At 36.6% G+C, this 25501-nt stretch overlaps 4 protein-coding genes across 5 annotated transcripts; 3 read left to right on the plus strand and 1 right to left on the minus strand.

Moving 5' to 3' along the window:
* The first annotated feature begins 298 nt into the window (after positions 1–298).
* Positions 299–3229, plus strand: LOC131311205 (probable xyloglucan endotransglucosylase/hydrolase protein 8). Its single transcript, XM_058338552.1, has 4 exons — positions 299–633; positions 1349–1449; positions 1553–1755; positions 2598–3229. Exons 1-4 carry the CDS (start codon positions 447–449, stop codon positions 3022–3024), a joined length of 918 nt encoding a protein of 305 aa, XP_058194535.1. The 5' UTR covers positions 299–446; the 3' UTR covers positions 3025–3229.
* A 544-nt stretch (positions 3230–3773) lies between these two features.
* LOC131311211 (probable xyloglucan endotransglucosylase/hydrolase protein 8) lies at positions 3774–7841 on the plus strand. Its single transcript, XM_058338565.1, has 4 exons — positions 3774–4062; positions 5940–6040; positions 6199–6401; positions 7272–7841. Exons 1-4 carry the CDS (start codon positions 3876–3878, stop codon positions 7672–7674), a joined length of 894 nt encoding a protein of 297 aa, XP_058194548.1. The 5' UTR covers positions 3774–3875; the 3' UTR covers positions 7675–7841.
* Positions 7842–17600: 9759 nt separating this feature from the next.
* LOC131311451 (uncharacterized) lies at positions 17601–21023 on the plus strand. 2 transcript variants are annotated; one of them, XM_058338933.1, is made up of 4 exons: positions 17601–17707; positions 17834–17951; positions 20571–20662; positions 20766–21023. In XM_058338933.1, exons 1-4 carry the CDS (start codon positions 17692–17694, stop codon positions 20828–20830), a joined length of 291 nt encoding a protein of 96 aa, XP_058194916.1. In that variant the 5' UTR covers positions 17601–17691; the 3' UTR covers positions 20831–21023. The 2 variants fall into 2 exon arrangements, with proteins under 2 accessions (XP_058194916.1, XP_058194907.1); XM_058338924.1 differs by lacking the exons at positions 20571–20662; positions 20766–21023 and adding an exon at positions 19463–20547.
* Positions 21024–22868: 1845 nt separating this feature from the next.
* Positions 22869–24281, minus strand: LOC131311523 (MYB-like transcription factor ETC1). The gene is made up of 3 exons (XM_058339024.1): positions 23790–24281; positions 23287–23371; positions 22869–23182 (listed from the first exon to the last, which is right to left on the minus strand). The coding sequence occupies exons 1-3, from the start codon at positions 23842–23844 to the stop codon at positions 23095–23097; spliced, it is 228 nt and encodes a 75-aa protein (XP_058195007.1). The 5' UTR covers positions 23845–24281; the 3' UTR covers positions 22869–23094.
* Positions 24282–25501: the final 1220 nt, after the last annotated feature.

The following is a 25501-nucleotide window of genomic DNA, read 5'->3' on the forward strand; positions in this document are numbered from 1 at the left end:
ATCGGCTACTAACAGTCCACTTGGTTGTCAATAAAGCAAAAAGAACACAAAAAACACAATTTTTGATGCACTTTTAACATTTTTCAAGGTACTTATAACAAATAGAAAACTGAATTTATTTGGCATTTTCCTGCTTTATTGACAATTTATTGAGCTGTTATTAGCATTTTCTTTGTTTTTATTTAACATCAGATTTGGGAATGAGATTTTTAAACATTTCGCAGATCTTCAAGGGTAAAGATGTAAACACACAAAGGAGAGAGACAGTCAATGGTTGCATAGAAATCTGAGTGAGCACAACACATTCCTCATTCTTCAACATATATTCCTCATCTTCCACTAGAAATCAACAAGTCCAAGAGAAATCCCATTCCCTCTGCCTCTCAAAGCCTTCAACACACAAAAACAGAGAGAGAGAGAGAGAGAGAGAGAGAAGGGGCTCTCAGATGGCAATGGCCACCCTTTTCTCCGTTGCAGCTCTCGTAGCTGCTTCTTTCCTATTATCAGTCTCCAAAGTTCAGACTACGCAAACTTCACTCTTTCCCAGCGATTTCACCCAAAATTGGGCTCCGCAAATGTTTGGCACTTCTCAGAATGGGCAGATCTGGTCTCTTTCTTTGATCAATGCAACAGGTACTTATACGTATCAAACACCAATTGGAATATAAAAAGTTGGATTGGAGCTTCACTTGTTTTCTTTATGGCTTCCCACATCCCCTTGCGAAATTGTTGTTAACTAGAGCTGTCACAGAGACATTGTATCAATGTGTATACACCTATATGTAGGTATGTATTTGTGTAAAAAAAACAAGCGATTGACATCGTGGTCAAGCTCATTTTACCCATCAAGTTGAAAAAAAAAAATTTGCTCAAGTAGCTACAAGTTTAGTGTTATTTTTCGCATTTGATCCCATAAATGTTGCCCAATTTTTCCAAAGAGCTTCTGGGAATCTTTAATTTTGCCTTATGTAACAAACTACAGGCGGCTCTAAATAATTGACTCCACTGTCGATAAATCCTGACTTCACCTCTACCTGCAACTTAAAAGGTGTTGCTCCCTCTTAGGACTCAGGGTCGATATCTCCCAGGTGCTATCAACTCTTCTAGGGTCAACCCGTACAGTGTCTTGGCTTGACCTTAAATAGATACCCGTTAGTAGAAACTTTAATGATTAATTGAGATGCGCGTAAACTCGGCCTGTACACCTTAGTTTTCTAAAACAATGTATCTATGTATGGATATGGATATGCATATGCAATTTTGGTATTTCTCTAGAAAATGTACTGTTTTTTTATATGCACTTTTATTTATGCCTGAACTATTCTTCCATATGAAAAAATTGAAACAGGTAGTGGGTATCTAACAAACAATAAGTACCAGTTTGGGTGGTTCAGCATGAAGATCAAGCTGGCTGGAAGTAACGCTGCTGGTGTAGTGACAACTTATTTTGTACGAACTTTTGCATTAAACTGCCAAATTTACCCTCGCAGGTTAACTAATCCTTTTTAGGTAATGCAATCAATGGCTAAAACTGTAAAATACTGGTGTGCAGATGTGCTCAGAAAATGGGGCAGGGCCAACGAGAGATGAGGTGGACTTCGAGTTTTTGGGGAACGTATCTGGGCAACCATACATCTTACAGACCAATGTTTTCAAGAATGGAACCGGTGGCCGTGAGATGAGGCACTTTCTTTGGTTTGATCCAACTGCAGATTTCCACGCATATTCTGTCCTTTGGAACAATCACCAGCTTGTGTAAGTCTCTTTTCATTTTTAAGCTCCGGAGCTATGTTACTTGGACTTGAGAACGGGTATCAGGTCTAAGTGTCGGACTCGTCTAATTCTTATATTAAAGGCACTGTAAATAAACTCAGTCCCGAGACCAGGGTCGTAGTTTTGGAAGAAACTTGACTGCTAAATATGCATTGTAATTGACTCTCGCCTTAAAAGATTATTGAATGCATAACCCAAATCTTGTTCAAGTATCGATTGTCTGACACAAATACTTGATAGATTGTGAGAACTACAAGTATCATAGCTCGGAAGTCAGCAATTTTTTCGACATGCCTAGAGAAATACTAAGAAAGCAGTGCACTAGATCTATACTAGATGTGATTTTCCCACACCAACAATAGAATCTACACGACAGTTTTAGTCTGTGAAATGTGGATACCTAACATATGTGTTTGCCTAAATAAGATCCTACTCGGTTCAAATTCTTTTGTGACTGCTTTATGACATCTCAAGAAAAATGAGACAGAGAATTGAGAGATGCAATTGAGACATGATCAGGACCTGCATAAAAGCTAGGACAAACAATTGAACAATCTCTACAAAACAACTTCTTAATCTCAGAGTAAATTTGACGAAACACAAAGATTTATTGCAGGAATCTTGGGTGAATCGGTAAGAAATAATGAATATATATGTCCAAGTTTTATTACACTGAATGTGAACAAATGCCTTTGATCATAACCTTAGCTAGTCACTTTGATTCTTTCTTGTTTGATTGAGTTCTTTTATAAGTCTTGCTAAAAGTATGAGGATTTTTTGTCTTTCCGAAACCTTCCATTGAATTAGTTTGCACATCCAAACAGGTTCTTTGTCGACGAAACTCCAATAAGGGTGTTAACAAACACCGACTACACCAACAACTTCTTCCCCAACACAAAACCAATGTACCTCTTCTCGAGCATCTGGTGCGGAGACACATGGGCCACGGAGGGTGGCCTCGTCAAAACGAACTGGACCTACGCCCCGTTCGTTTCCTACTACACTGACTTCTACGTGGACGCCTGCGAGTGGGTAGACCCGTCTCCGGCTTGTCTTTCCACCACCACCCAGAACTGGTGGGATCAATCCGGTGCTTGGCAGCTCACGGCGAGCCAGCAGGAGGACTATAACTGGGTTCAGAAGAACTTTCTGGTTTATTACTACTGCCTGGATACCGTAAGGTACCCGCCGCCTACAATGCCTGAGGAGTGTTCATCTAACACAATACAATACGGCAATCAATATTATTGATGATCAAGAAAGAATGAGAAGGATTCTTCTATGCTTTTTTGCAGTTTGATTTTCTGTTGTCTATTGTTTTTTTTTTTTTTGTTATTTACATATAAATATATCTATATAAACGCTGCCTATATTGGGCTAATTCTTGTATTGGATTTATTGAATAATTTTCCCTGTTAAGTTCCGTCCAATACAAGTTTATTGTTGATTTTGTTCAGGAGTACTGTGCTTACACACTTTTTCAAAGGTTCTATTTGTTCGGTGAATTTCCTGCCAGGCAAAGGATTTTATTTTCTTTTATGTCACCTGGTTTGCGATGAATTCAAACCACTGTGGGATATCACCCCAGATAACAAAAAAATTATATGCCATGAGACGGTGCCTCGGGCTCCTGTTTCACCATGGTGAGATAACCTAGGAGAAGTGTGTACACGCCGTCCCAATATATGGTAGAAAACGGATACGATGTGCTGAATAATCTCTATGTGTATAAATAATCTCTATGTGTATCATTTCCACATAGTGTTGCCTTATATAATTCTTTAAACATCATGGTTTTGCCCAATGAGTTGAATTTATCGAACATCAGATTGGGCCTTGGGGGATGAGATTTTCGAATGCTTGGGTCAACTTCAAGGGTAAAATTGTGAACACACCAAGGGGTGTGTGTGTGTGTGTGTGTGTGTGTGTGAGAGAGAGAGAGAGAGAGAGAGAGTCAACGGTTCCTTAGAAGCAAGCTTAAAAACACAAGTCCATGATGACAATGTCTGCAAAGTCGAGAGAAATCTCACTCTCTGCTTGTCAAGCCTTCCAACACCAGAGAGAGAGAGAGAGAGAGAGAGAGAGAGAGAGGGTCCTCTCAAATGGCGATGTCCACTCTTTTCTCCATTGCAGTTCTTATGGCTGCTTCTTTTCTATTATCAGTCTCCAAAGCTCAGATAAGCAGTGGTTCAAGTTTTTATCACGATTTCATCGTAAACGGGGCTGTGAACCAATTTAGCACTTCTTCGGATGGGGCTATCTGGTCTCTTGCTTTGACCAATGCAACAGGTACTTGTACAATGTTCATCTGTGTATCCAATGTATATTGCCTTCAATGGGATGTATGTCTATAAGAAAAACTAACAAAAAGAATATACATTTCGATACACTTATCAACCTCGGCAATAGCTCAGTGGGTTGTATCTAGCATTTTCCTTGAAGAATCCCAAATACATGTTCATATAAGTTTGAGGGAATGGCTACAAATCATGTTCATGTTGTCATTGTTATCTGTACTACTCCATCCGTCAAAAAGTTTTAGACTCTTTCTGGAGTTCTAACTTTTAAGGAAGAAATATTATTGTACTATTGTGCAAACGCAATTGTACAATCTTACCCTTTTTGTGTACTTTGACTAGAACTTCAAGATTTGAATTTAAAATTTTGTGCCCAAAAGAAAAGGGTAAAATGAGAAGTTTACCGTATTCTGCTTTTGACTTTTCAAAATGGACAAATTATATGCGACAACAAAAAAGTATGAAAGTGTAACATTTTCGAGATGGAGAGAGTAATAGCAAATGACAGTTTAGAATTTGTGTTACTCATGTTTTTTTAATGTCGTTCGACATCGATCCCACTAACTTGTGTGATTTTGAAGCGATGGAAGAGACAAATCCTCTCTCATCAGTATCCTTTTGCAACTTGAACCCATGACATTCTGACAGTCAACAATGGCAGCGCTAGGATTTTTTTGGAAGAGTCCAAACTATTAAATATAAATATTTATTGACATTCATTACTTTTTCATGTATCATAGTGCAAATTGTCCTGTCTTTTTCCTGGTAACCGGAACACTACCCACGTAAGTTTGACTTTTTTTTTTTAGGAAATGATTAAGAAAAATTGGTAGAGATCAAAAGGTGAAATTATTTTAGTTTAAATGCATTTTGTTGGACTTAACTTAAATTTGAGAATTTTGTCTTTATTTTAATTATTTTTGCATTTTATAGTTTTGTGCCAAATTTTTTTGAGTTATTGATTTGTCTGAACGAGAGAAATTGAAAAAGTAAAATTTTGGCACTTTTATCCAAGTATTTTGAGAAATAATCACTTTTGACATTTTTGCGCTAAAAAATGGTTATTTCTCGAAATTCTTGGGTAAAAGTAAAAAAAAATTACTTTTCCGATTCCTCTTATCGAGGCGAATCAATAATCCACAAAAGTTTGGCGCAAAACTAATAAATGTAAAAAAAAAATTAAAATAAAGACAAATTTTAAATTTAAGTTCAATTTAAGTTAAGTCCACAAGAACGCAGCCTTTAAATACCAAACTGAGTTTCATTAAAAAATTTAGAGACAACTTTCTTAAAGATACCCTAGTATTTAAATATGCTTAAATTTTGTTAAAAAGTCATACTACAACAATGGGGTGTCGGGCTCCCCCAATCCCGCTGGCCCCAACACACCTCCACCAGTACATACACCTACTTCCCAAAAATCATTGTCTCTGTGAAAGAAATCTAAAACATAAAAAATTATGATCAAAATCTTTAAAAAAATTCACTAAAACCAAAAGTAATCCAAAACAAACAGACTATTTGGATCATTTTCCTCTTTATTTTAAAAAAAATTAGTTTGGTTCATTTTTTTTTTCCTAATTTCTTTTGTCAAAACGAACCTATAATTCACAAAGATATTGAAGCAAAACTAACGAATGCAAAAAAAAAAAAAAAAAAATGAATAAAGAAAGTAATCTAGTTTAAATGATTAGGCCAAAGCCCCCTAAATTTGTTTCCAGAAGGCGGTGAGTGCAATACATCGCCGCCAATGTGTACATATGCACATGCAATTTTCATATTTCGATGAAGAAAATGTAAATTTTGTGTTTTCAATTTTTTTTTTGTTTATTTATTTTCTTATGCTTCCATTTAAAAAAATCGAAACAGGTTGTGGATTTGCATCAAACGAGAAATACATGTTTGGGTGGTTCAGCATGAAGCTCAAGCTGGTTGGAGGTGACTCTGCTGGTGTAGTCACAGCTTATTATGTAAGACCTTAATTTTACGCATGAAACTGCCAAATTTAACCTTGCAGATTTATCATTAATCTTTTTCTGTACTCCTAAGATTTATCGTTAATCTTTTGTAAGTAATGCAACTTAATTAATAATTATCAATGGCTAAAACTGCGAAAATTGTTGCCCAGATGTGCTCGGATGATAATACCGGGGCAACGAGAGATGAGGTAGATTATGAGTTCTTGGGGAACACAACAGGGCAACCGTACCTAATACAGACCAATGTTTACAAGAACGGAACCGGTGGCCGGGAGGTGAGGCACCAGCTTTGGTTTGATCCAACTGCAGATTTCCACTCGTATTCTATCCTTTGGAACGACCACCAGATTGTGTAAGTCTCTCTCTTCATTTTTAAGCTTCCGAGCTAAATGTTACATGGACCTGAGTATGGGTACTGGGTCTGAGCGTCGGACTTGTCTAATTCTCATGTGAAGCACATGCATGCCAAAGGTGGCGATGTGATTGCACGCGCGTGTATATTCCATCGGTGATATACGCATCATGTGGTAAAACACATCATCGCTCACGTATACATGATCTAAGATAGAAGTGATCAGCGCACACATATATAGTAAAACAAGTTCTAACAAAAACGAATTCGTAATCTAAGTTTAAGTTTGACAAAGCACCAAGATTTATGGCAGGAATCTAGGGTCAACCAGTAAATAAGCCACACACATGCCTTTGTTCATAGCCCATCAATGTTGGTCAACTTGAGAGGCCCGGCCCGTTGAACTACTGAGCTTGTGCGAGGTGGTGGCCTGGTGGGTTTATGCCCAGATCAGGCCATTTTGGACTAAGTAATTAGGGGTACATCCTAGGCGGTAGCCTAGTGGGCTTATGCCCAGGGTCAGGCCTATGTTTCTGGCTAACTAGAATATCTAATTTAGATGGATATCCCCAGAAATTCAAACAAATTAACGAGAACTACCAATTTAGATATATAAGTGGCTCTTTGAAGGTTTATCCAAAAAAAAAAGTGGCTCTTTGAAAGGAAAAAAGGAACCCGGCCAAGGATTGAGCTAGAATGATAAGTGGGAGAAGTTACCTTTCCTAGTCCTTTCTTGTTTGATTGAGTCATGTCGTATATGCCTACCACCATCCCACCACAATGGTGAAACATTGTGTTGCTAAAACCACATGAGAAATTCTGTGTGTTGTTTTGAAATCTTCCATTGAATCACTTCGTAAATCCAAACAGGTTCGTTGTCGACAACGTTGCAATAAGGGTGTACAAGAACGCAAACTACACCAACAACTTCTTCCCCAACACGCAGCCCATGTACATCTTCTCGAGCATCTGGAACGCGGACTCGTGGGCCACGGACGGCGGCCTCGTCCACACAAACTGGTCCTACGCCCCGTTCGTTTCCTCCTACACGGCTTTCACCGCCGACGCTTGCCTGTGGGTGGACCCGTATCCTGCTTGTATCAACACCACCTCGCAAAACTGGTGGGATCAATACGGCGCCTGGCACCTTTCCGAAGACCAGCTATTGGACTACGGTTGGGTTCAGAGGAACCTTCTAGTTTATGACTACTGCGACGATACGGTAAGGTACCCTATATTGCCTGAGGAGTGTTCGCTCGATCCATATAGCTGATGATCGAGAGGAAGAAGGCGAGGGGATGATTCTTTTCTGCTTTTTTACATTTAGATTCTTCTGTTTATTGTTTTATGAAATCGGAACTCAATATTTACGTATGCTGCCTATATTTTCACCTATTAGAGTGATAGTAATGCTTTCCCTTTTTTAATGAGGGTGAACAATAACGTTCTCTATTGGACTAAATTCTTGTATTCGATTTTTTGACTAATTTTCCCCGTGACGTTCATCGAAATGTTGCAATGTAACCGGCAAATGTTTGCGATCTGAATTAACGTGGATTATGAAAAGGTTTTCACCTATTAGAGTGATGGTAACGCTCTCCCTTTTTTAATGAGGGTGAACAATAACGTTCTCTATTGGACTAAATTCTTGTATTCGATTTTTTGACTAATTTTCCCCGTGACGTTCATCGAAATGTTGCAATGTAACCGGCAAATGTTTGCGATCTGAATTAACGTGGATTATGAAAAGGTACGACAAAAGAACGATATGATCGAAACACACCTGTTTAAAACCGCAATGCTCAACTAATCTATCTAATTGGGCTAATTCCTTTTTTTTTTTTTCCAATATTGTATAAATCAGCGGGGGGTTAGCGGGAAGTCCATAGTGGGTTTCAGAGGATATTCTTGCCTGAATCCTAAACGCACACGACGGGGCTCGAACTTGACATCCCACATGAGGAGGTCCAGGATATGTCAACTGAATTAGAACACAATGGTCAGTTCAAGTTCTCTTACGTGAGTGTAAAATCGTCCATGTTCTCATCGCAATAATTTTCCTACCTGCTTAGTAGTTTACACTCGTCTTCATATATTGCCCAAATTTAAGGTTTGTTTGGAACTTGAGAAAAAGAAGGGAAGAAAAGGGGAAAATAAAAAAAATTATATCTCGATACTATTTGGTTTGAGATGAGACAGAGGAGAAATTTACATAACACATTATCGTGGTAAAATTTCCTTCACATGTTTCTCATATTTTCCTTCATAACTAAATTTTTCTTCCCTTCTCTCATTTTTCACAAGTTCCAAATAGACCATTAATGAGATGAAGACTCTATTCTTGTAAATTTTTTTTCTTCTTCGTTTTTTGTGTTTTGTTCGTCTTTTCTAAATTTTTGTTTGACTCATGTGATATTTTTTACATTAATCATCTGTCTCGATGAGGAGTCCAAAAAGTGCAAAAATATGACCGAAAGCAAAAAAAAAAAGTCACTAAAGACAAAAAAAAAAAAGGTATCAAATGGCTATTTTATTTGTCTAAAATGTTGTTTTATTTGAATTTTTCACCATCGGCTCATTTTTTTTCCCGATTCATCTTGTGAAGATGAACGATAAACTCCAAAAATTAAGACGAAAAGCTAAACAAAAAATTATGAAAAATAAAAAAATACCTAAATAAATTAATTTCAATCTTGTAATTTTACAAGAACATGCCCGAAGTCTCGTGCACATTGCAGTTTATGTCCATAATTTGGACATATGTTAGTCGTTGGGCTATATATGGCAAATCAGGTAATTGGGGACGAAATAAGTTCAACTGATAGTGCAGGAATAAGCTGAAAAAATTGAAATGGTTTAGCGAATAAAAGTGCGATTAACATACTTTAAGCATTATTTGGCCTAATTTTTTTATTGAATTATGTTGTCTTTAGTCTAGTAATATTTTTCTTTGATTAGTTCTTTTGTTAAATTCTTATAGATTATTGATTCTTCTCAATAAATTTTTTTAGAAAAGTACAAAAATATGAACCAAACTTTAAAAAAAATCAGAAAAACAAATATTTCCAAAATAAATATCTAATTTATATTATTTTTTTTACTTTCGTCAACTTTTTTGACATTCTAGTTATAATTTGTAAATTTTATCATTCATTTCATTGGGACAAACAAAAAAATCCAAAAAGAACTGAACTTTAGATACTAACAAAAGCATTTTATTTTTTCATAAAAATTCATATTTTATGTAACGACCCTGATTTTTGGTAAATAAAAATTTCGTTAAATATTTAAATTTTATTTTAATTACTTGGATTTGCTACTAAAAATTTCTTTTTAATTTTTATAATCCGTCATAATTAGATTTGAGACTTATAAAATTATATATTTTCGCACCGAACAATCTAGTCATTTTCTAAAGACAAGTATACTTGTAGAAGCACTTGTACTTTTTTCTAATGAGTTAAATAAAATCTTTAAATCATATTTATTGGCTAGAAATCCTACTTGGAAGTAAGGTTAGTTTCTAACCGATTAGTTTGAGAAATCGAACTACCAATCCACCTAGTTACAATTTTCTAACCCTAGATGGACCTTTTGACCATCTTTGAGCCTTATTGTCACGACCCTGACCCGCCCCTTGAGATCGTAATCATGACAAATGCCAGTGATTTCTCACTAAGGCCAAATCACAAATCAAATATCATCCAAGCAAGCGATGATCAAAAGGGGCTAAACATAACAGCGGAAGCAAAAGTTAACTTTTATTGATAACAAACCAAAGTCTTACATAGGTTTACAAACCAAAAGGATAAACCTCTCAGAGCTGTGCTTACCTACAAATTTACAAACTAAACAAATCATACACAAAACTAAGTGATCATGAAGTATAACTTTCTTTTCTAAATATACAACACATCTCAAAAGTAAACACTCTGCCACACTACGCGTCGCTTCCTGAAAGGTGGAAAAGAAAATACATAAGCCAAAGCTCGTGTGAATGATTAATACTTAACTCACATGCCTTCCATGGACAATGCAAAATAATTTGATAATTTTTCAAAACAAAGAACTCAAAATCATAAGCCAAATATAATGCACATTCCGCTATTCAAATTTCAAAAGCTACCAGGCGTCCCCGGTAGTGGATAAGCCAGACGTCTACGCATTATCCCAAAACACATACCAACCTCAAACACCCTTGCTAGCCATTAAGCCGTCCCCTAGCAAGACCGGACGTTGGGAATGCCATTAAATAGATTCGCAAATATTTTACAAATAGGTCCACCTTTCATTGGTATCCATGGAGTACACAATTCATAAAATTTGTTCAAATAAGTTCGTTAAAGAAAACAAGTTCAAAATCATGTAATTCAAGTATTAAATCACTCACCTCGATCCACGTGACGACTCGAACTTCCTAAAACATTCAATCAAATGGAAACATGTTTAGACAATACTCAATGATTCTATTTATGCTCAATACAATGCCCTAATAGCGTTTAAGTTCAATTCAATCCAAATAAATCATATTCCCTTTCATCTTAAACCCAAAAATATTGAAACCAACGCCAAAAGATCACAAACTTACCAATCTTTAAAACCTATAAGGACCCATAACCAATAGGGTCGTTTAACCATAGCTAAACAATGAAAAACGCTGCTCAGTGAGCTGCCCAGATTTTCAGATTACAAGGCAATCTTCTAAAAATCACTATAAATCGAGTTCTTAATATTTTTGAGTGATTCCAATCTCAATAGTTGCGCGATTGAACGAAGCTTATAAGTCACGAAGGAACTCTTGTCAAATCCGCACCCCAAGGGTGGTTAAACAGGGGTTTACCGAGGCTACACGAATCTGTCACGCAGCATGACAGATTGACACGCCTCCACTCAAATGATCATAACTTTCCGTATACTAAGAGTTTTAAGACGATTCCAGTGGCAAATGAAAGCTAACTTTAAGACCTTCGAACCGATACATAGTTTGCATAAAATGGATATCAGACGAGGAAGTTATGGCCATCCGAAGTGGGCTGAAACCCAGAAAACGAGACAGATTGCAGATCAGTATTCTAAAAACCACCAGAAATTCAATTCTCAACGGTTTCGGGTGATTCCAGCAGCATTAGAACGGGCTTTAAGTCTACTCTATTTCCTATGAAGGAACCAAAATTCAATTCCGAGTTTAAGACAATGAAAATCCCATAAACAGTGACCCATTTTCTGCAGAATTCCAGAAATGGAAAGAACAACCTCAAACAACGAAACAAGACACGATCTAGGTACATAAACACCATATAAACGCATAGCAAGAGTAAGAAATCCCTACCTCATGGTTTTGAGCAAAACCCGAACCTTTGACCAAGTCAACCAAACTCCCATGTGGTCCGATCATGATTTTTCTTGGATATTCGGAAAGCCCGTGCTCCATAGAATAACTTTAATTCTCGGACTTTGTTCGGAATCACGCTCTAAGTAGATGAAATCGAGGAGAGAAGTGGAGGGAGAGTTTCGGAGGGAGAGAGCCGAGAGAAAGAAAGAAAAAAAAGGAAAAGGGGAAAAAATGGTGTTTTCCCTGTACGCCCATATACATATACATATATACTTATCACACTTTCACCCCTGCACTTGCAATTATGTCACATTGATCCCCTAATCTTATAACCATGCCTTTATTCAAATTTCCACAATTTACGTCATTACTCAATAATTTTAATATTTCTTAAAAAAAAATACGGCCCTAAAATACGGGTTTCTACACTTATGGACACCTCTCAACCCTAGTTGAACCTTTTAGACCTATAGAGATAATCATTATTACTTCATGTTTAGTCATTTCAACTTTACCTAGCATCATTACTTACCCTACCCATTGGATAGTATTTGCTAGGAAAAACTTTACCCATTGGTTAATAAAATCTAGACTTGCCAAGGTTGACAAGACTATTCAAGCCCGTACCCACCTCTTTTATTCTTTATCCATTGAGTAATAGGAACTAGGAAAACTATGATCCATTGGATAATAGCATGACTTGACTACCCATCATTGTACTTTAGACTTGTCATGTCATGAATAGTGTGACATGATTACGTATCCAGTGGATAATAAAACCTAGGAAAGTAAATGACCATTAGTTAAAGCCATGACATCATAGTACCTTTGACTTGTCATGTCATGAATAGTATGACATGATTGTTTATCCATTGGGTAATAGAAAGTAGAAAAATTATTACCCATTAGTTCATGAGGTAATTAGAAGTATATGTATCACTGTACTTATCCCAACCCATATGCCAGTGTACTTTCCCCAAACTTATAGGACACTATGCTTTCCCCAAATCTATGTGTTGTCTTATCTAGAATAATCTTAATGTCACCATGATCGTTTACCCATTGGTTAATAATTTGGAGGGTACTTATTGCCCGTTGGTCCATAGAATTACCTTTGGAAGCTTGCCTTCATCATTACCTCTCCCTAGCCTTAAAAGCGTATTTGGACCTAACCATGTTTAGTCATTTCTAACCCTAATCATATCCAATATCCCTTTGACCATTGGTCAATAAAAGTTAGGGAGAATATTATCCATTGGACAATAGATATTAGGCATGCCAATGAATGGATGTACTTGACAAGACTAGTCATACCATAGGAGTAATCATTTTTATTCCCATGTTTAGTCATTTCAAGCCATAATTTTCACCAATGATCTTTTACCCATTAGTCCATAAATGTTAGGGAAAATATTATCCCTTGGACAATAGATTCCCATGACTAGTCATTTCAAAATTATTACCAATATTCTTTGTCCATTGGACGATAAATGTTAGGAAAAATATTATCCCTTGGACAATAGATTCCCATGACTAGTCATTTCAAAATTATTACCAATATTCTTTGTCCATTGGACGATAAATGTTAGGGAAAATATTACCCCTTGGACAATAGATTCCCATGACTAGTCATATCAAATTATTATCAATATTCCTTTGTCCATTGGACAATAATTGCTAGGGAAATTTGTACCCCTTGAGTAATAGCCAAGACTTTGGCTATAAATAGCCCTCCCATACTTCATTTCAACTCACACCAATCCTTCCTCCACCTTCTCTCTAGAAAACTTAAGAGTTCTTGCTTGTTCTTGCTTAGTTCTTCTTTGTTCTTGAGGTTCTTCCTAAGTTCTTCAAGAAACTCATCCTAGGACACCACAAAACTGCCACTCAACCACCCTTTTGATCCAAAAAGTTAGGTAGTGTAGTCAAGAACTAGTTTTGAGAGAAATCCTTTCTCTTTCGAAGCTACCGTAAGCATTCCGTAGGAAGTTACTCCGCCCGATCATCGATGTACTCTCCGTAGCCGGCCTACCGCCAAGAAGAAAGGTAGAGTCCCTCGTCCACTAACTCAACGTATAGCATAGAACCGTATGTTAAAAAGTATATAAGGTTATCTGTTGACTGTTAAAGTTATCTGTCATAAGTATATAAGGTTATTTGTTGCCTGAAATGTTAGAATTTCATGAAATACTTGAATGGAGTTTTCTTTAAAAAGATGAAAAGGAAGGGGAATATGTTGAATTAATCAACTTGTTACTCGAAATAAACATATGTTGCTTAGAATTTCTCAAAAGAAAGAAAGAATGGTTTTCGAAGGATAGAATTTGACACTTGAATAGAAGTATTGGTATTTTGATCTTTAGGATAGTTATGAGCATGATTATTAATATAGAATTGGATGATCTTGCTAGTTTAGTTTCAAGATTACAATGAATGATTTATGTTTGTAAAAAGTCCTACCGCAAGTCTATGCATGGGAACGAGACACGAAAATCGAGAAAATAGAAACATGACACCTAAGGTGTGGTTAACAAGAAAAATGTGTTTCGAAGGAGGAAATATTTTGAAACTACATAATGACCAATTTTTGTGGCATTATGTGAGTTGTGGGTGTGTGTGTGTGCCAATGGGAACCCGGAGCGGCAGAACCATTGTGCGGATACCCGGGAACCCGGAGCGGCGGAACCGAGGTAGGGTGTGTGGCTTGGTTACCGCGGAGAGGTGCCAATTCAATTGTGTGCCAATGGAAACCCGGAGCGGCGGAACCATTGTGCGGATACCCGGGAACCCAGAGCGGCGGAACCGAGGTAGGGTGTGTGGCTTGGTTACCGCGGAGAGGTGCCAATGCAATTGTGTGTCAATGGGAACCCGGAGCGGCGGAACCATTGTGCGGATATTCGGGAACCCGGAGCGGCGGAACCGAGGTTGGGTGTGTTAAACACAAAAATGATATTTTTGGAAATGTTGATTTGGACAAAGAAAAGTAAAAATGGTGACACAGTCTACGATGAGTCGCGTAGGAGAAACACAGAAAGACATGGATACCAACGATACTTGAATAATGAATGTGGATGTGTGATTGTTACTATTTGTCATATATGATTTACTGTTTGTAAGTTATGAGTTAGTGGGTAGGGTTTATTCTATTGAGCTTTTGTAAACTCACGGTGTTACCTTTGGTGACCCTGACATATTATATTGGTGGCGACGCCGGTATAATGTGTCAGACCTCATAAATGAACAGGGTAAACACTATACCTTGGAAGCTTTCGGAGCCGAGGAGCTTGCTAGGATGGAAGAAGAGGCGGAACAGTAGATAGGCCCTAGTTACCTCTCCCTTTTGTAATAAAGAGTACTTTTGAAGGGTTTATAATGTAATATTGAGCCAGACTCTACTTAGTTTATTAATGAAATTTTCCTTTTAACGTTCCCAAAATTAGGGGCATTACATTTTAGTAGTAAAAAAAGAAGGAAATTGATATCCACACTTCCTATTTCTCCACCTAAACACTTTTTTTTTGTCTATATTAGGGTGAAGTTACTGAAATGCCCCTGTACTCTCAAATCCACAATATTCAAGCTTCAAGTAATGGCATCTTATAGGGGCATTTTAGTAATTTCACCCTAATAGAGAAAGAAAAAGAATTGTAAGTGGAGAAATGGGGAGTGTGGATATCAAATTTCAAAAAGAATACTGTACTATAAAGTAATTAACAAAAAATAGAAAGTCTAACTGCACAACAATTGTGCATAGATTACAGTATGAGGCCCATTCTAGGTCCCTACACAAATAATCCGAGTTCTTCATTAAATATAAAATATGTTTCAATCTAATATCTGTAGTTGGTCGAACAAATCATCTAATTTTTCATTCAGAATAATAAAAAGTTGGATGATTGAATCGAACATCTATGTGTATAGGATTGAACTGATTTTTTTGCAAAAACACTCAAAAATTGTTCTTATTTTACTAAATCTTCGATAACTTGTGCGCGATTCTTAATGGGCTCCACACCATAATCATGCACAAAATTTATGGGGTAGCACCGTTCAAAAAAACATGGGTAAATTTCACTTACCTCTCCTAAGGTTTTTGATAATGACAGACACCTCTCCTCACATTTCTGAAATTGCACTTACATCCCCTGTCAGGCTTTTCGGGCTAACAGACGTTAACAGAGTGCGTGAATGTACAATTTTACCCTTTTGTTGACCTCCCCTATGGTTTCTAACAATTGCAGGTACTTCCCCTAGGTCTCACTTTGCTATATAATTTAAACTATAATTTAATTAAGATATTGGAGTTAATGCAATAGTTATCTAGTCTAGAATTTAAAAAATGAAAGTTTTCTTCATCTTATCTCTAAATTTCTTGTGAAAACAAACTTTAAAATTACTAATTTTTTGCCTATTTTCAAAGATTTAAATATTTAGTTTTAGATTTCTAGCTTCATTGAAGTTGTGAAAATTTAATTCCAGCAAAATTCTAAAGGTATTTGTATTGAGAACCCATTACCTTTTTTTTCCAATTATAATTTTGTTGCTTTATAAATTAAATTAAATTTTATAAGAATATCCTATCATAAATATCATTATCGAAAAAAACATATGAGTAAATCTTGTAGCCATAAGGTCCTTTTATGAAAAATAGAAGATTAATTTTGACCAAAAAAAAAATTTGACATGTGTACTGTTAATTTAAACCGACCTCAATTAGCAACTATATTCTATATATCATAGAATTTTTTAATACCATGAAACTTTCAAACTTTTAATCACAAATTTGTTTTACAAGATCCAAAAGTTCAGAAAAAATTCGGTTTGAGAAAAAATATGGTTTGGCTAAGAAACTGTGTAAAAGTTTTAGCCAAAATATGCCTTTTTACTTCAATCAATTTTTTCCCAGTTTGGATGACATGTAACCTTAATTTAAAATCATGTCTTTTAGAAATTTTTGTTATTCTTTGCAAAAATAATAAAAATTGAAGCTTTATGTAATTTCTTTGTAGTGCTTACGTAGCGTTTGTCTTCAAATAAATTCAAAATCTTTTTCAATCACCGTAGAAAAAAATACTTCTACATGCATATTTAAAACCAAATGTATATATGTAATCGAAAAGTTCCAAAAAGAAGTCGGTTGGAGAAAAAACATATTTTGACTAAAACTTTTAACATAATAATTTTGGTATAAAGATGCATGGTGTAGGGTTGGGGAAAAAAGTTTATCTTAATTTAAAGCCATATTGCTTTAAGAAAATTTTGTTATTCTATGCAAAAAAAAAAAAAAAGACTTTTGAAGTTTCATGATAAATGATAGGGTTGGGGAAAAAAGTTTACCTTAATTTAAAGCCATATTGTTTTTAAAAATTTTTGTTATTCTATGCAAAAAAAAAATAAATAAATATGACATTTGAAGTTTCATGATAAAGAAAAGAAATTGTAATTGCTTTGTATTTATGCCTACATTTGCATTTGACTTCAAAAAAGTCAAAAGTTGTTTCAAGTTTCCTAAAAAAAAATTGAGGAAAGAAATTGTAACTTAATCTCTATATTTATGCCTAATATGCATTTGACTTCAAAAAATCAAATGTGTTTTCAAAGTTTTGTAAAATAAATGCTTATAAACACAAATTTAAAATCAATGTATATATGTGTTTAATTTTGAAGATACACATGAATGTGAGATAAGTTTAATAACTTAATCTCTTTTAAATAGTTTTAATTAGGAACATTAATGTCTTTTAAATTGAGTCTAGAAGGGAATTCATTTCACAAAATCATTCTAAAAGGGTAAATTTTTAAAACGTGAGGGGAGCTTTCTTTCTTTATCAGAAACCTCAGGGAGGTAAGTGAAATTTACCCAAAAAAACATTTATAAAAACCCGGAAAAACCCACATTCGATCGAGAGAGAGACTCCAGAGAGAGAGAGAGAGCGCGGATTGTATCAGGGCAGAGGAATGGTGTGTGAAAAGTGTAAGTTCGTCCTCCTCCTCCTCCTTTCCTACGAATCTAGTGCATACATGTAGATATATATGAGGCATATATGTATACACGCAGTTATGGGTGTATTTCTGAACAATTTGCTATTAATTGTTGCAGGTGAGAAGAAATTGGGGAAGGTGATTGTGCCCGACAAGTGGAAGGAAGGGGCCAGCAACACCACCGAAGGCGGCGGCCGTAAGATCAACGAGAACAAACTCCTCTCCAAGAAAAACAGGTCCCCTATTCCTCTCCCTCTCTCTCTAAAATCACTTTTCCATTATCAATTAAGGGTTTTCTTGACTAAAAATACAAGTTTAGACATTCTTTGCGATTTTAATTTTTGTTCAATTAACGTTGTATGCAAGAAACTACTCCAGTTCGTGCTCGTTGGCCCTGTCTGACTGAACCCTAGTTTCGGTAGAGAATCTCCAGCCCTATATAACTAAACCCTAGTTTAGCTGTCTCTTTTTGTTGTACTTTTTGTTCAATCAAGGTTGTATGCAAGAAAGTACTCCAATTTAAACTTCTTTTTGGGTAAATACTAATACTCCAATTTAAACTCGTTAGCCCTGTCTAACTCAACCCTAGTGTAGCTATGTTTTGCGATTATACCTTTTGTTCAATCAAGGTTGTATGGAAGAAGCGACTCAAATTTAACCTCGTTAGCCCTGTCTAACTAAACCCTAGTTTCAGTAGACAATCTCCAGCCATGTATAACTAGAGGCTAATTTAGCTATGTTTTGCGGTTATACTTTTTGTTCTATCAAGGTTGTATGCGGAAAGCTACTCCAGTTTGTTCATGTTAGCCCTATCTGACTAAACCCTAGTTTTTTCATGATAAAATAATAAGCTCTTTCTGACCTATATTCAGATAATGTGATGTGAGTACAGTTATGTACATATTGTCAAGATTTTTGTATAGTGGGTATGTAGAAGTAGAACCATGTAATGCTCGAGTTAAGGACCTTAGGACTCGCACGAATTAGGTGTTTTAGCAGGGTCAAAATAGTTACACAGATCAAAAAGTGTGATTTATTTGTATATTGCAATAGGCTATATAAAATAGTGTTCTAACCAACATGCTTTTGTTTTGGAAAATTTAAGAACTTGTAGCTTTTGAGTGTGGTGGTTGATGCTTTCTGTTTTAACCGTCTAAATTTGGTACCATTGTATCTTAGACATTGGCAGATCCTTTTTCACCTAAATATGTGAACATAGCATTGGGCAACCTTCGTATTTTATGTCAATTGAACCTTGCCCTTGCATAGCCAATAGCTGGTGCCAATAGGCAAGAACCAAAATTCTTAAAGGCTAGTACCACCCGTGACCACTGTTATTGGAAGTTTTCCCTTTTTCTTGATTGGACAAAGTAATGGGAAATGTTTTTGTTTTCTCAAGTTAAGCGAGTTACAGATCATAAAAACAGTCAATTGCTGTTTTTCTCTGATATGGTGGGTTTTCTTGGAACGATTGGACTATTATTGCAATCATAATGAGCACACACCACCTAATTAGGTTGCTTAAGATCCCCCCTGGACCATCTCCTATCTACTTGACAATTATGCTTTTGGTTCGTGCAGTGTTTTGCCCAAAGGGTAATATACCATGAGTTTTTCTCACCTAGGCTCAACTAGTTTGATGATAGCTTTCTAGAGCAATATTATCTGTCTCATTTTAGCAGGGCAATTTCGTCGAACTATTAGACTTTATGAATAAGGTTTCTGACCTGGAAAGTTTTCTGGACAGCATGTCTTCCTTCTTCAGAAGGGGATGTTTAGTGGTATATTTCCCACCACATTCAGTACTGGTACAAAAAGGAATGGATGTGGATTACCATGGGCATCGACTTTGGACAAACGATACTGATGGTAAGGGGTTGGGCCCACTTTACCCCTCATACACCTCCATAAATGGAGGATTTGCGTCTGGGCCTGTATTATTCGATAATGCCCTGTCCGATATCTCTCCACATACACGGACTCTGGTCTTCTTTGTGTGCATTTCATTGATTCGGAATCTGATTTCTTCCCAATAGTTTCGAGGTTGAGACTTGTTTATTGGCCTTGGCCTTTGAGTTTTTGGGTGTGAAATAGAGGGCAATCACTTGGTGCAAAAAAGAGGCCAAAAGTCAGGTCTGTATCAAATTTATGTCCCACAGACCTTAGTTAATGACAACTATCGTCACACTACTTTAGATGGATGTAGTTATTGTTACCTACAAAAGCTTACTCTTTATTTTTACTACTTGATGTGTTTCCACTTAAGAAGTATGGACATGGACACAGTACTGGTATGGGTACAGACACGTGATACAAACAGCAGGGACCATGGTAAAAGTAAAAAACGCATATACTTTACATTTTTTAAATTGTAATTAATGAGCATACCAGATCCACAAACACTCAAGCTATTGGAAACCAACACTAACTTTAGCACAAAAATAAAAACTCTCTGCTTCTACATAATTAAAATATGATCGATAAAAGGGAGCCATGCGGTACAAGTTATAGGTTTGCTGTAAAATTTTACCCTTGAAATTAGTTTTTTACATTTTGAAGTGACACCAACCCATGTCCCAACACCTCGCTTGGGACGCGTGTGACCTCAACATGTCTCAGATGTGTCCCATGCTAAAATTTGTTATACATAGTTGGACACGCAAGTTGACGTGTCCCATATGTCTCCCCACGTGTTCCCGGAGTGTTGGTGTGTCCGACACGGATAAGGCTTCTTCTTAGAGGTGTAGGTGCTTCATAGGTCCGTGTCTTAATGCATTCTACAATATCTCTTAACATGCACGACTCTTTTTTCCATTCGAAGAATTGCAGTGATTCAGAAATCGATTGCTTTGCAGATGGACTCCTTATGGAACTACCAAGTGCATCATCTGCAAGCAGCAAGTACACCAAGATGGCAAGTACTGTCACACTTGTGCTTACTCTAAAGGTAGCAACTTCAGATTTTGAGCTAATTTTAGAACAATCTATTGGCTATTTCGCTCATATGTGTTACTTTTGTGGAATTATCTGACATGCTTTGTGTTGTGCAGGCGTATGTGCAATGTGTGGTAAGCAAGTGCTGGACACCAAGTTTTACAAACAAAGCAATGTATGATATGGAGAAAATCACTTTGTTCTACTTTAGTCTTGTGTTACTCCTTGGTAAGTGTTTCTGTAGCATATTTGGTCTCTATGCCAATGTTGTAGAATTGATTATTGGCATAAATACTAACCATTTTGTTATGTACTTGAATGGTGACTCGATTTACTTGTGATCACTGATCAATCAATTGTGCTAGTTATAATTCTATTTGGTTTACCCATTCGTCATTGATCCTTTCTCAAATGATTTTTTTTTCTTTGTTGCTGGGACGGAACGCTATCCAGTAATTGCCTGCTTGTTAGTAGGTGAAGTAAAAGGTGTCAGAGGCTTTCCTGAGAGTTATATGAGGTTTAGGACATGTCCTAAGGCTTGAAAGGGTTTTTTTTTGTCTTGTGAACTTGGCATTTTATTGACACTTGATTGGTATCGGTTCCATGTGGTCTTTTGACCTAAGAGCCCTAGCAAGCTTATGATCTCTGGCGATTTCGTATTATGTTGATATATTTCCAAATTAGCTTTTGATTCAGCACTTGAGAGTTGAAAAAACCTGCTAAGATCAGAATTTCTGTGAGGAGAGGTGGAAAATGAGGAAGTGGTGTTTGAGAGTAACTTGTTTTTAATACCGGATGAAAGCTTTGGGCCGAGTTTCCCTAATTGTCTAAACAGGCTAATTGGACTAAATGGATTTCTTTGACTTCTCCTTTTTTAAATGACATAAATTCCAGCAACAAATCCAATTGCCATTTTGCCCTTGCTACAACAAAATAGGGTTTGGAGGTGAAATGAAATGGTCAAGTCTCCTCAAATGTGGGGTTCCTATGGAAGTTTGGTTCCTGGGTTGGTCAACTACATTTTGGAGGGAAAAATAATCCAAAGGTGGGGTTTTTATTTAAGGAAAACAACTTGGAGTTAAGGATCATTTGTTTATCAGGGTGGTTCCGGGAACACCTATAAAAACGTCTAAAAAAACATTCCAAATCTCTATTTCATAGTTTCCGATCAAATTTTTATGATTTGGACCGTTCAATGTGTGTAGAATGTGATTTTAAGGGTGCCCGTGAGAAATTAGCAAAAAATATGATCGGAAAGTGCTTGTTTTGAGCAATTTTTAATTGAACCGTTCATCAAATCTGAGCTAAAAACTGCTCAGATCAAGTTCTTTTCGGTCATTTTTTTTTGTTGATTTCTCACGGGTACTCTTAAAATCACATTGAGCGGCTCAGATCATCAAAATTTGATTGAAAACTATGAGATGCATTTTTAGATGTTTTTATAGGTATCCTCAGAACCGCCCCGTTTGTCTATATGTTTGGTTTTTTGGCTAGTTGTTTCTATCAAGGTAAAGAGAGAAAGGGATATGCACTGGACAGCTGACGATTAATGTGAGTTTGACCTAACTTTTTAGATGTTTTTTGGTCCGTCTTTTTGATTGCTTTCCCTAATCTTTACAACATTCGGGTCAAAATTATGTCATATTTTTCAAATATTTAGGTTAAATTTCAACAATTTTTTGAGGAAGTAGAGACGTATTGCATTCATAATAACAGACAAGTCCGAAGAACATTATCGCTCTAAAAATACAAGAAGAAACAACCGAAAAATAAGATCACAAAAAATGGAAAAAAAGAGAAAAATAAGATCACAAAAAATGGAAAAAAAGAAAAAGAGAGAAAGGAAAGAAACAGCAACACTAGTCGAAAACCCATGAGTCTATTTGACACTGGATTTTGAAAGAACCAGAACTACATCGAGTAGAAGTCCCAAGCCTGTCATTGGCGTCGCTGCAACAACTATTGGCGGAAATCCACCACCCCACCTCCATGAAGCCATCAGATGCTCAGCTCCAAATTCACCACAAATTGGTTGTTGTCAACCCAAAAATAGAGGGAGAGGAGAGATGTAGACTCTCAGTTGAAGGAGAGAGGTGATCCCAACCCAAATCCACAAAGAGAGAGAGAGAGGGGGACTCCCTCCTCCTCCTCTCTCTCTAGATCTCTCTTGACGCTTTTTTTTTTAATTTCCAAACAATTATGCACAGAAGAGCTTGACCATATGCATGGTTTCACGTCGGACCGGACCACAAGGATAATAACAATCGACTAATACCCAGAAACCTTGAACACGACACTAAAAACATATAGACAACTTGACATATAGAATTGATGGTTGCTCTCTTCGATATGCCAATAGCTGAATCAAGAACAGTCCCACTTCCCTCACCAAAATCACTGTATGTTTCCTTGAGCATGCAGATGCATTGCCAAGATGCCGGAATTTCATTCGCTCGTCGAGCATCTGGAATTCCAATACTTCTCGATTTCCTCTGCCGTTCTTCCCGGAATCCTCCCAGCAATTAAAGACCACCTGAATTACGATTTGGTCGCATTAGCATGTCGTACACATGATGTTGACGAGTCTTAAACATCTCAATAGAACACGTAATACAGAAAATAAGATGAACGACTAACCTCTCTCCTACCAAATTGTACATCCTAATGATGAGCGTTTCCTCATCTTCTGTGAATTCTTGTTTATTTTCCTTGCTACTTTCATCTGAAACAAACAGTACCATATCGTTATCGACTGTCAAAGCGAATGATTACTTCCTAAACCAAGTACGACAAAGAAAAGCATGTCATCGAGTCATATCAACTTGTTATCTGGAAAACAGTTGCATGAACCTCATAAAAACAAAAAAACAAAATTTACATGGGTTCAAACCTCACTAACTACAACTGATAATGTTGTCTTATGCCAAGCACAAAAATAAAAAGTACGGGCATAGACAAGGTAAAAATGGAAACAAGCCCTGCTAATTGGAATGCTTTTGTCCAAAAGTATGGGCATGGAAAAGATAACATACTGTGAAATTTTTTTTTTGGTAACTAACATACTGTGAAATTGAATGCTTTTGTTCAAAAACTAAGAACTTGAAAACAGTTAAATGCATGGAACAGGTTGGTATATATACCTCGGAAATCAACAACAGAAGTCTCATTAGAAGAAGAGTGTTCTGAGTCGGCCATTTGGAGAGAGAGACAGAGAGAGAGAATAAGTAACCAGTTGGAATTAACTGCACAAAGAGTATATGGTATATGGATAGTCTTCCTGTAGGACTGAGTAAATTGTTATATAGGCAAATGTAGGCTCCAAAGAAAGAAACAAACAATAACAAACTGGCCCAATTTCTCAGATTGAGAATGGATGGTGATCAGAGAAGTGAAGAATGGTAGCTGAAACAGGCACTGCTTTTCTCCCTGGTTTCTTGATAGTTAGTTGAATCAATGAGTTTTGGCTGGAAGGGGAAAATATTTTAATTGCCGTTACAGCTTCTTCTGTATAGGGACTACCCCATTGAAATCTCCTTCATTTGTGACTGATCTCAAGTACCAGTTTTTGGGCTGAAGAGATTCGATTGTTAAACCTGAAATTAGTTTTCCAAGCACATCTGAATTGAATTATGTATGTGTGTCGGGAAACTTCAAGGTTTGTGATTGTAAACGGGCCAAGACGAGCCGATTAGTAAGTTGTTCAAGCTTGGTATTGAAAACTTAATAATAATCTTCAAAAAAAACAGAAAAAAAAATGTTGAAGTAAGGTTTTTTGTTTTCCAGTCTAATTGTTGTTAATTTCAACTGTGCTTTAATTGAGCCTATCATGAACCTAGCAAAAGTAGCATTTACTATTTAGATAGTAGAAGTTTATCGAGTTCGATATTTAATCATTCAAGTTTAATTTGAAAACTGTACGAGTTTAAAAAATGTGTTCAATTCTTATTTTTTAAAATTACAACCGGCTGATTCAAGACAAGTTTTTCGCAAACTAAATACAAGTCGAATTCGAGTAGGTTGGCTCGTTTAACCACCATTCTTGAAGCTACAATTAACAGGAGGCATAGCTTATCCGAATGTGCCAAAGAAATATCATGCTACATAGTACTGATACTCATGGTACTCAGAGCCGGCTTAGAAGGGAAGCCAATAATGTCTGAAGAGGACCCCAGAATATACAGTTTATAGTTTTAAATAATAAGGAGTTCCAATTGCCTTCAAGTAACATCTTCTTAACGGTGTGACAACTTAATTAAGTTTTTTTTGATGCTTGAGGAGCTGGGTTCGAATCTCCAACCCTTAACTCTTCCTCAAGTTCCTGCGACATTTCGTGGAAAGTTTCGTATGTGGAGATAGATCGCCTTGTATTAAAACTTCCGTTTCGGGCCCCAAATATTTTTAACCGGCAGTATGAAAGGAATAACAGTATAGGAAAGACCCCATATTTGTCGGGGGGTGAATGCCAAGTCTCTTTCAATGGGTTGGTGCTTGCTTTGCTAGGACCCATTAATGTGATGATCCAGTCACCATAAGGACAACCAATATCCTCTAGGATCTCGTATAACGAAAAGTCTACTGTCTCGACCAAATGAGATTCCGATCGGATTCCGACGCTCTGTCGGGCACATTCTAGCTATCGGACGACCGATCCGAGATATTTATACAAAAATATGGAGTGTTTGGATCGGATGCCATTGATTTTCGCGTGGGCCCACTCGATTTTTATTTTTAGAATTTTTGGACCACTCGGATCGGCCGTCCAGTGACCGAAGTGTGTCCGGCGAAGCATCGGGATCCCATTTGATCGGGAACTGTAGCAGCACTGTATAAGCACCACTGCTCATATAAAGCT

The sequence above is a fragment of the Rhododendron vialii genome, chromosome 2a (assembly GCF_030253575.1).
Source record: "Rhododendron vialii isolate Sample 1 chromosome 2a, ASM3025357v1".
NCBI classification, from domain to species: Eukaryota; Viridiplantae; Streptophyta; class Magnoliopsida; order Ericales; family Ericaceae; genus Rhododendron; species Rhododendron vialii.

Coding starts and splice junctions, on each gene's coding strand:
- LOC131311211 (XM_058338565.1), top strand. CDS start 3,876: ATGGCGATGTCCACTCTTTTCTCCATTGCAGTTCTTATGGCTGCTTCT. Junction 6,041..6,198: donor GTGTAGTCACAGCTTATTAT/GTAAGACCTTAA, acceptor ATTGTTGCCCAG/ATGTGCTCGGATGATAATAC. Junction 6,402..7,271: donor TGGAACGACCACCAGATTGT/GTAAGTCTCTCT, acceptor AAATCCAAACAG/GTTCGTTGTCGACAACGTTG.
- LOC131311523 (XM_058339024.1), bottom strand. CDS start 23,844: ATGGCCGACTCAGAACACTCTTCTTCTAATGAGACTTCTGTTGTTGAT. Junction 23,372..23,789: donor TTCTGTTGTTGATTTCCGAG/GTATATATACCA, acceptor TGTTTGTTTCAG/ATGAAAGTAGCAAGGAAAAT. Junction 23,183..23,286: donor TACAATTTGGTAGGAGAGAG/GTTAGTCGTTCA, acceptor ATCGTAATTCAG/GTGGTCTTTAATTGCTGGGA.
- LOC131311205 (XM_058338552.1), top strand. CDS start 447: ATGGCAATGGCCACCCTTTTCTCCGTTGCAGCTCTCGTAGCTGCTTCT. Junction 1,450..1,552: donor GTGTAGTGACAACTTATTTT/GTACGAACTTTT, acceptor ACTGGTGTGCAG/ATGTGCTCAGAAAATGGGGC. Junction 1,756..2,597: donor TGGAACAATCACCAGCTTGT/GTAAGTCTCTTT, acceptor ACATCCAAACAG/GTTCTTTGTCGACGAAACTC.
- LOC131311451 (XM_058338924.1), top strand. Junction 17,952..19,462: donor CTCCTCTCCAAGAAAAACAG/GTCCCCTATTCC, acceptor TTTTCTGGACAG/CATGTCTTCCTTCTTCAGAA.